At 36.0% G+C, this 10,491-nt stretch overlaps 1 protein-coding gene across 1 annotated transcript; it reads left to right on the top strand.

Moving 5' to 3' along the window:
* The first annotated feature begins 1,540 nt into the window (after positions 1–1,540).
* LOC102706338 (AP-2 complex subunit sigma) lies at positions 1,541–5,837 on the top strand. Its single transcript, XM_006663844.2, has 6 exons — positions 1,541–1,707; positions 1,796–1,894; positions 2,012–2,062; positions 3,610–3,783; positions 4,593–4,652; positions 5,513–5,837. The coding sequence occupies exons 1-6, from the start codon at positions 1,705–1,707 to the stop codon at positions 5,552–5,554; spliced, it is 429 nt and encodes a 142-aa protein (XP_006663907.1). The 5' UTR covers positions 1,541–1,704; the 3' UTR covers positions 5,555–5,837.
* Positions 5,838–10,491: the final 4,654 nt, after the last annotated feature.

Raw genomic sequence — 10,491 nt, 5'->3', positions numbered from 1 at the left:
CGGCAATTTATATGGTGTAAAATAGCATCTAATATGAAACAGTAGGAGTATTATTCAAGCACCACTAGTAATTTGTTTGATACATTCGTACCTAGGTATAGTAGGTTCCTCAAGCTAGCCACCAAGTAATTTTTTATTTGGTTTACACTTTATAATATTGTACATGCCAAACTACTATTTACTTTGAAACATATCATCGATTTATCCATTGCTTAATGCAGTAACAGTGTACACATTGACATTTTTTGTATTATTTTTCTTAATTTTGTTGTATATGCCTGTTTGGAACATGCCCATTGACATGAAAAATACTATATGAAATGAATGAAGATGAAAATAGTGAGTCCATCATTTGAGCCGATAGCCATGAGTTGGATATTGATACCTCCATTGGATGATTGGAATACGGCCACAAAAATTTCACGGGAAGTAGACTAAACTTTATTTTCTAAAATTTATATAAATTTCCGTGTTTTAATTTTTAAATGAGCTACCAATGCATGATACCATCATATTCAACATTTTCAGCCCCATCTTTTCGCTTTTGTTTATACTTATAAGCTAAAATTTAAATTTTCAACCTTAATTTTAGAGTAAATTTTGGGATTTCTTATTAATATTTTATTTTTTACCTTGGCTTTTGGATCATGAAGAATACATATATAAAAATTTTACTCACAAATAATTTTTTTATTTGTAAATATGTCATTTGACTTTTTCCGTAAATAAGCCAAACAGGTATAAAAGGTGAAGTTATTTCTCAATTTTTGTGAGATGATCCAATGATGTATAATCTATCCTAGACAGCTCAATTCTTCAGACCAATCATAGTTTATGACTTATTTTCTTCCACTTGGATTTTTATGTTTGTGTTTTTTATGATTAAGTTTCTTTTTTTAACTTAGTTTCTTTTTTTAACTTAGTGTAAACCTGTTTATTCTTATTGGCCACACTATATTCTCATATGGATAAGCTATGGGTAGGACCATAGGGCAATGTAGCGAGGTGCACAAGAATAGCCTAATTAAAATTCAAGTTAGCACATATAAATGATTAAAGCGACTTTTATGAAATAATACATAGCCATGGAAGCATAAGTTACTTAAAATGTGCAAAGACATGAGTAATTCCACACATGGTGTTATGTTTATTTTTCTCAAATGTTTTTATAAGTTACCGAGAAAATTAAGGTAATATGTAATTAGAAAAGAAAGTTAAATGACTTTCTGACGATGGATCTGGACACTTTTTTTTGCATCATTAAACATGGATCAAAATCAGTGACAGTTCTAGTTTTGCATGGACTGCCCTCTAGCTACGCCACTGCTGATATAAAATACTGGACAAGTAATAGCTCTAGTTTCTGACTTTTATAAACTTTGCTCAGTATTTTGAATAGATTAGATACTTTTCTTTTAAAACCTCACATTTAAGATGCTCTAAAGAGAAAAAAAAAATATGAGGTTCATACCAAGATAACAAAAAGGAGCGGTTTTCTGAAATTCATGTAGGTCAAAATCCAATTGTTCAGAGAAGGGCTGAAAGAAAGGGTGACATTTCAGCCGGTTTCCACTGCAAACCCAACCTGGCGAGAAGGCGACCAACCTGCCAAACCAAAAAGAACGCGTCTTTCCTCCCTCCTCCCACCTCCAATTCCCAAATCTTCTGCCAATCCTCCAAGAACCACCATCGCCGGCATCCGCCATGGTAAGAAGATCCCGCATTCAACCTCTCCCGTTCCTCCGAACTGCACCTGTTCTTGGATCCTTCCTGACCTTGCGAGGAATGGCCGCAGATCCGGTTCATACTGCTGCAGAACCGGCAGGGGAAGACGCGGCTGGCCAAGTACTACGTCCCGCTCGAGGACTCCGAGAAGCACAAGGTCGAGTACGAGGTGAGGGGAGAGTCGACGGAAAGATTCGATCTTGGGCGCTGGTTTTGGGGGGCGTTCGATTTGTGGATATTGATCTTGGGCATTCTTTCTTTTTCTCTTTTGGTTGTTTGGTCGCAGGTGCATCGGCTGGTGGTCAACCGGGACCCCAAGTTCACCAACTTCGTTGAGGTGAGTTCTTGATTTTGATTTTTTGGGGGGCGTTGTGCGATTTTTAGGCAGAGTTCATGGTAGCAGAAGCCAGAAGGGGTGTAAATGTATTTGCCTTTTGCTCTCTTGGGGCAATCTCAGATTGAGCAAGTTATTTGTCTGGATGGAATGAACTCGAGATGCAGAATTTTAGGTACTGTTGGATTTAGGTGATTCCTGCATAGAATGGCACCTAGAGAGGTTGTGATTTTGGCTTGATCTGCTAGCAATATTGACAGGGTTATAAAGTTCATGAAGTGGCAAGATATTTGAAATGGTTAATGTTTTAATAACTATTATTTTATCATTAGTACTGGATGCCATCAAAAGGTTTCACCAGCCAAAAAAATTGCCAAGGCCACGTTCGGTAGGAGTGGTGGTAAGTTAACTTACCCGGCATGGAAAACGTAGTAATGGATTAGTATATAATTAATTAATTAATAATTATTAAAAAATATAAAATAGATTAATATGATTTTTTAAAATAACTTTCCTATAGAAAATTTTTGTAAAAAATACACCGTTTAGCTGTTTAGCAAGCGTGCGCGCGGAAAACTATGAAAGTAAGTTAACTTATGGGCTGGGCGAACACGGCCTAAGTCAGGCTAACAGGCTCTTAATATATATTTATTGTATGCCTTTGTTTTAGTGAACTCAGTCCTATTTTCCCTGTGCTACAATGCATTCATTCATTTTTTAATTGAGTAATTGCAATGCATGGATGGCGATTGGTCTAGTAATAGTGCACACAACTACAGATGGCATGCTTTGCTAGAATTTACATGTTCAGATGTCCTGTCAGAAACCTTGCTTAGTGACTAACGTTTTATTTACAACTATCGTAGTTACAAACTTACGATGACGTCTGATACATACGTAGCATCCAAATGATAACTTCACTTTCGGATTATTAGATGAAACTTGTACACCTATAGGCGTGGCTGCTAATTGTTTGTTATTTCAAACTCAGGTTGGTACAGAAAAGTACAATCTTTCAGACTGAACCCATAAGGAAAAATGTCTGCAGTAGTAGATAGTTTTGTGCCTGAAATTTTTATAAACAAGATCAAGTGTGCTCTGCTAGCTGATTTGATGTATTAGCATGGCAAATAGTTTATCCAGAGAATAGATATCCTAAAGCTCTAGTATCTTGAAGTATAATTTTCTTACTGCTTGCAAACTGATCACATAGCACGTCTTTACATTTATAAATTAGTCATCTAGTAAGATCATTAACTTGATTATAGTACTGTGAATATATTCAAGTTAGTGATCTTACTGAATGACTAATTTATACAACCTGAGCCTCTGAAACATAGTATTGTGAAATGCTAAACCTATCTTTATGTAATATACTGCTAATAGAGGAAATGGCAAAACATATCTTTCATCTTTTTGCTTGTCGGTGACTGAATCTGTAGCTTTGAACTCTGTAGGTCACATTGGGAATAGAATCCCTTGGAGGTTTAAAGTGCTACTTCTCATAGCAGTCTTTGGTATTCACTTCCTTTGTAATACTTTTCATGCAGTTCAGAACACATAAAGTTATCTACAGGCGATATGCAGGACTATTTTTCTCAATGTGTGTGGACATTACTGACAATGAGCTGGCATACTTGGAATGCATCCACTTGTTTGTCGAGATATTAGACCATTTCTTCAGCAATGTGTGTGAACTTGACTTGGTATTTAATTTCCACAAGGTAACAGCTATTTCTCAACAGCTCAATTATAATACTCATGATCCCATTGCACTCCTTTCTCGTGTTTAAACAAAACTGCAAATTTACTGTCCAATGTTTTTTTCATATCTTTTTTCAACATGAAACATAATCATGCAACTTAGAGTTATAGCTGTTAACTTCCTCTGGTGTATTTTTTATTAAAAAAAAGTCCATTTGATTGAGAGCCAACCTGGTTGACTGGGTGAGTCATTATCCCACTCACAATAGTGGCACATTACTCCTGAAAATAACATTATTATAATCTGCATTAAATTATTTTGCTTTCTTTCTTTCTAGTCATTTCTGATATCGAACTGACAGTGTGTGCTTGTATATCACTCAAGATCAATAGTTTAATGGTGTCTATGAGATGAGAGTGCTATTATGCAAAGGGTATTTTTAGTCCACTTTCACACTATGCCATTGTATTTTCAAGTTTCAACTATATTTATAAATCAATCATTATTGTAATATAATGTGATACTGTGTTACTGTTCCCATCTGAATTTTAAAATCTTGCTCAATTTAGTCACTAATGAAACCTTATTTGCATTAGATAATATTGTACTTCTTGTCCAATCATACTTTTATCCACTCCAAAACCTTAACTAAATTTGGAATGAAGAATAATATAAATCTAATCTTAGCTACTATATGGACTAAATCCAACCTATCATGCTTCGTCTTTTTCTTATTTCTAAATGATTTTGCTGCATCTTAGTTTTGAATAAATGCCGTGGCTGGAATTTAGTGTATTTTGTTTCTTATTTTTATGCTATGTTCTCTAGGTGTATTTGATACTGGATGAGTTTATTCTTGCTGGAGAGCTTCAAGAGACAAGCAAAAGGGTATGTCTTATGTCAGTCATGTGTCTTGTTCTGTCTGTTACCACATTGGTGCAACCCTGCAAGATTAGATTTGTTACCAGCCTGTGGTTACATAATAACGTCATAAACTATACTATTTTCAATATGAGTTTTGTACTTTTATGCAACAGACAGATGGTATAGTATAAACCTTTTTGCACTTAGTCATTCTAGGATGGTAAACATTTCTGTTTCCCCCTACTACTCCAGTATGTCTCAGTTTCAAATATATCATTTCATTATTGTTAATTTTCACATAATCGAGATGGGCATGCAACCGAGACCTGCTGTAGCAGTCTAAATATAATGCCCTATTTGTTTTGGAGCAAGACTTATAATGATATTTGGAATGCATATGTATGCTGTAGATGCATATTGAAGTGTAGTAAAAACTCTGAAGATATTCATCTGTAGTGTCAAAAATAACTACTATTATGAATGGAGCTGAATAACGAAAGGTCTAACAGGCATCTGTGTATGCTCTAAATGTGATTCTATCTCATTCTTACATCAATGTCCTCATTAGTTTGCACTTTGCAGTGTTACTATGAAACTTCAGTTTGTAAATTTGACAGTATACTAGCATCTAATTGACCCTGTTTTACATTTTCTGCCCCCTAGAACCTGGTTTTACATATTAACACTGCAGTGTCAATATGAAGCTTCAGTCTGTAAATTTGACGGCATATTAGCATCTAGTTGACCCCGTTTTACATTTTGTGCCCCCCTAGAACCTGGTGACAATTGCTACTTCTGAAATTTGTGGATGAAGGAACATCATTCTCCTTATGTATAAGTCTTGAGTTTGGGCAAATGTTTAATATCTCTTGTGTTTTGTTCAGGCAATAATAGAGAGAATGGGTGAGCTTGAGAAGCTGGAGTAAGGAGAAACGGTGTACACTAGCGTCATGGGCAGATGATTAAGAAGAGTGTGCTGCCGTTTCTTTCTCTGCCGTGTCAAAACATTTGCTCTGCTGTACAATTCTTTGTAGCTGTTGTGTTACTTGACACTGTCAAGATTGTTCTGTTGAATACCATGGGATCACAGTCATCTTTGTGCATTTGCTTGAAGTAATCATCATTATAGCAATCCCTTATTCTTCACCGTTCTGATTGGGAATCTGGTATTTTGATGCTGCACAACATGAACACTGTATTAAGCAATCTGCAATCCCTTGTCTATTCAGATCTCAGGCAGGCACTTCATCTCCACTAAATCATTGTTTGCGCTATGTTCCTGTGATTTGTTCTTGGTGATTTTGCTAAGCCACCATAGGCCCCTGAGAAACAAGAGGCCTTTGGGCCCTGAAAAACAAGGGGCGTTGGGGCCCATTTTGAGGCAAATCGACACATGCAGTCCAATGATATGATTTTTTATACTGGGCTAATTTTTGCAACATCATTTTTTTTTCTTTGTTATTATTTATTTTTCTGTTATCATATTGGGGCTATATGAGCTAACTTATATAGAAGAATAATAAGAAATTGTGTAACAGAATACAATATGCAAATGTGCGATGCGGATTTCTATACATGTAGTCCTTGAAAAAAAAAAATTCATAGATGAAGTTCTTAGTAACGTAGCATCATAATTCAGATTCAAATATTGAATTCTAGTGTGAGTGGAGAAAGGATATAGTTCACGGCGAATGATGAAATGGAGTTAACTATTTTTTTCATTTTTACTTGCAAAAAAACATTATTATTGAATAACAAAAGTGATTCAGTTTGAGCGAATTGTTCTATTCTTGTACCATCAAAATGTCAATATAAATATTCAATTAGTGTTGAAAAAAAAGAGAAGAGAGTACTAACACATCACTTTCCCTCTTGGGTACTGAAATAAAAACACAAGAAAGTCATCAAAGTGTTGTGATGCAATAAATACATTTGCTTACACTTGTTTGGTACTTTGGTCTCACTCACTATCACAACAGATCACAGAATTTAACATATATAAACAATGCAACTAGAAGAAACAGAGGGAACAGTTGAAACTTTTTTTTTTTGGCAAATGAGACAACACTTTGAAGGCAAAGTACACTAGGTTTGTTAATTGAACCAACTAACCAAATTTAACTAAAGCTAATGCTAAAGCACACCCCTTTGGGAACTAAACTAGAAGAAAAGCTCAAAAATATTAATTGCACCTGGAAGACGGTGTTAGGGTATCTTTGTTTAGAGAGAGTGCTGTGTTAAGGTATCTTAAAGACAAGGAAACGGAGATCAGTTAGAATTAACTCAAAGTCTCCTGTTACCTCCCTTGCAAGTAACATGCCCATAACTGACAAATTCCAGCCGCACTTATATCTTAACATATACACACAAACATGAAACAAAATGGAAATTCATATATACAAGATAATAAATAAATTTTGGTATTTCTTGATATTTAAGTAACGAGAGATATCAAATTTTACGCAAAAAATTGTAATATCTCCGGTACCTCCTCAAAGGCCGTAATATCAATTATAAAATGAGTAATTTGAATGGATTGGGAGGACTGTTTGATTTGTGGTTATTTGAATGCCACATCAAATGCATGGAAAATTTTGCACATAAGTTTACCTTTTTGTTAATCCCAACTTGTTGATCAACATGGTGTACTTTTGGCGCTACACTTTTTATCCAAAAACAGGAATATAAGGCGTCTTTTTCTTGTCAAATTTGTCGATAAACCAAACATGCCAAAAAACATACCTTCACGGTGAGACGACTGATACTGACCGGTAGATTTACCTTTGCTTGCAAACATATTTGCATATAAAAACAAAACAGTTTACTCAACTTATTTTTAAAAAATGTAAAAAAAAAAGACATGGAAACAACACGACGATTCTGAAAAATCTCATCTTTTTTTTTGAAAAAAAGGGGGAAAACTCTGAAAAATTAAAAAGGAAAAAAAGTGGAAGCAACAGAAAGAGATGCTTATGGATTGGGACAGGGCAACTTATTGGATGGTTTTATGCACATACTCCCTTGAGGGTTTTATGAAATACTTGTCTTCTGTAGTGATCACCATGGTCCCCAAGGTTAGCCATACGGTCCCAAGAACCCGATGCACGGCAACCACATTAATGTTGTGATTACCAATGTTTTTCCAGAGGTCATTTTCACCTTGTTACAATCACAAGATTTTGAGGGTTAAGAAGAGATAAACATTGGGGATTATCAGGATCAACAGTGAGTGTACAGCCACCCATTACTGGATGCCGTTTGGATAATGAGGTTCATAAATTGGATCCCTGCCATATACTTGAAACTTCATTCTGCCAAGGAAAAGAAAAAATTGGAAGATTAAATTCAGGTTATATTATGTGGGGCAAGTATCTAAGCTATAGCTTTAGCTTCTACCTGAATACTTTATTATGCTTAAACCTCATGATGTATGTGCCCTGACCAATTCTGGAGGATTACAAATTGAAGCATTTTTGTTTCACTACTTTCTTTTTGGAAAATTCCTCTCTTGTATATTTTTAATAAAATTTGAAGCCCAATTAGAATGGAACAGGTATCAAAAAAAAAAAAAACTGTGCTACCAAAAACCACAGCCTGCCATGCCTTGGTTGGATTTAGGAAACATTGTCTCCTAGTTCAGAATGACAATGACCCAAAGTGAACAGGGGCATGACCTACAATGTTCAGAGAAAATGACATGATCTGCACCACCACAGCTAACACTGATCACTGTTCATCACTCTTGATGCAGGTGAAATCTCCAACATGTGGTGGGGCACTTCAGGAACAGCTACAAAAAAACCCAGATCTCCATACAAAACACATCCATTCATTCTTGCCTCTGATGTGAGACATATCATTGATCAATTGGAGGCAGAGGAAAGCCAGTTAAACCAAGATGCATCCATGGCCAATCAGAGCTAACCATTCTGCAAGACAAGAACAGTCTTAGGATTAAAAAAAAAAGGGAGAAAAAGAAATCCTGCAAGAACAAACCAAAGCTAGCTTGAATCTTTTTCTCTCTCTTTTTTTTCTCTCATCAGTTTGCATGCATCAATCGATCAGAGAGCAGCTGGGGCAGGGGGTGATTAGGTGGTCCAGAGGAGGGAAATTTAATCCGGTCCATCCAAAGGGGGCCAGGTTTTTGTCCATGATCAGGCGCGAATTCCGAGGCAAACAGCAAGTGTTGATGGGTAGCCATCAGCTAACATCATGGGGTTTTATGTTGACGCCAAATGGTATGTATGCATGTAGCATGGTTTTCCTGGCCCATACACCTAGAATCAATTAAGCTAGAATTATGGAAATGTTTGCAAGTGAAAGAAGGCTTGATGACCAAATGACTGGTTTGATCAAGTATATCATTGTTAGTAATTGGCAACAAAAAATCTTAGCGAATGCTGATTGGGAACTAGGATCCTCTACAATATTGCTCGTGCATCAGGACTTTAGGATCCAGTGACACCAGGATCCACATTCTCAATTGTATTTTGCCTTGTTAGGAAACAGTCCGTAGATAAACGATGAACACGGTAAATCAATCATAGAAGACACGAGATTTAACGTGGGAAACCCTCCTAAAGCAGGTGAAAAAACTACGGGCGCCAACCAGCAAATATCTTCACTATATCAGGATGTGATTACGACGTCGTACATCAGCTTACAAAAGATATATATAAGGTGAAACCCTAGAATCTGGTCCAAGCCTTCCGGCGACGGGCCTCCGCTTCACTCCGTCGAAGTCGGTCTTTCTACTAGTAATCTGAATCATGATGGCTGAGTAGCTAGATCCTCGAGGATAGTCTGTTTGAAACCTCATTATTCTTTTTAGTCCATGATCTATCAACACACTTGACATATCCTATACATATATGTCTATAGACATTTCGCTGTATTTTAAAACCCGTATATCACTAGATCTATATATCATAGCTAGACATAAATTAAAAAAAAAAACTCCACTATAACACTAGGTTACACACAAGACGCACACACACGCACATACCCGGGAGCACTTGATTTTTATTGATGGCATTGAATGTGTAAAGCCAACAAAAACCTGTGGTCAGTTGAATTTTTGCTGCTGCTGGTCCTCACTCACTTGCACTGCAGGTGAAGGGCCAGATTGGGCATGAGGCCTGGTGAGATCCATGAGTAATGACTTTCATGCACCAGTGAGCTGCACCCATGGTCCAACTACTAGTGTCCAGACGAAATCAACTTGCTCGACTCCTTAGTACTCCCTCTCATTTCAAGTATAAATTGTTATTTTTTTGTGACTTTTATGCATATTTTATTTTAATTTTATTGTCTTTCATTTAATTGACAAGAGTATACATGGAATTAAGAAAAGATTATGATGACAGTGCGTCTGAAATGTTCAAAAGAACACGTTTATACATAATAATAATAAGATTGAAAAATGCTTGTATGACGATTTTATGTTTCACTAGTAATATATACTATCTCCTTTTTACAATATAAAATTTTTTACCATTATCTAGATTCGTGTGAATAATAATGAATCTAAAAAAATATGCATCAATTTAATGGATAAATCTAGACGTAACCGAAAAAGTCCTACGAATCAATAGCTAGCTAAATACAGCTGGCCGGTGACAGAGGTACACATGACATATGTATGCAGGTATATGTGTACAGTGTACTGTATAGCGGTCCTTGCTCCCTGCAAATAAATAAATAAATATATTTGTAACGTCGACCGACCAAGATGCAAAATCATATGACTCGCCCGTCCGGTCTTGTCTAGTGATCCGCAAACTTCTGCAAAATGGCATCTTAGCCTGTTATCTTGTCAATCAACTATGCTGTTTTTTTTAATTATATATGTAAGAGCAAACGT

Source organism: Oryza brachyantha, chromosome 12 (genome assembly GCF_000231095.2).
Source record: "Oryza brachyantha chromosome 12, ObraRS2, whole genome shotgun sequence".
Lineage (NCBI taxonomy): Eukaryota > Viridiplantae > Streptophyta > Magnoliopsida > Poales > Poaceae > Oryza > Oryza brachyantha.
The sequence above is the reverse complement of the archived record's forward strand: the minus strand, read 5'-3'. Positions and strand labels throughout refer to the sequence as shown.

Coding starts and splice junctions, on each gene's coding strand:
- LOC102706338 (XM_006663844.2), top strand. Junction 1,895..2,011: donor AGCACAAGGTCGAGTACGAG/GTGAGGGGAGAG, acceptor GTTTGGTCGCAG/GTGCATCGGCTGGTGGTCAA. Junction 4,653..5,512: donor TTCAAGAGACAAGCAAAAGG/GTATGTCTTATG, acceptor TGTTTTGTTCAG/GCAATAATAGAGAGAATGGG.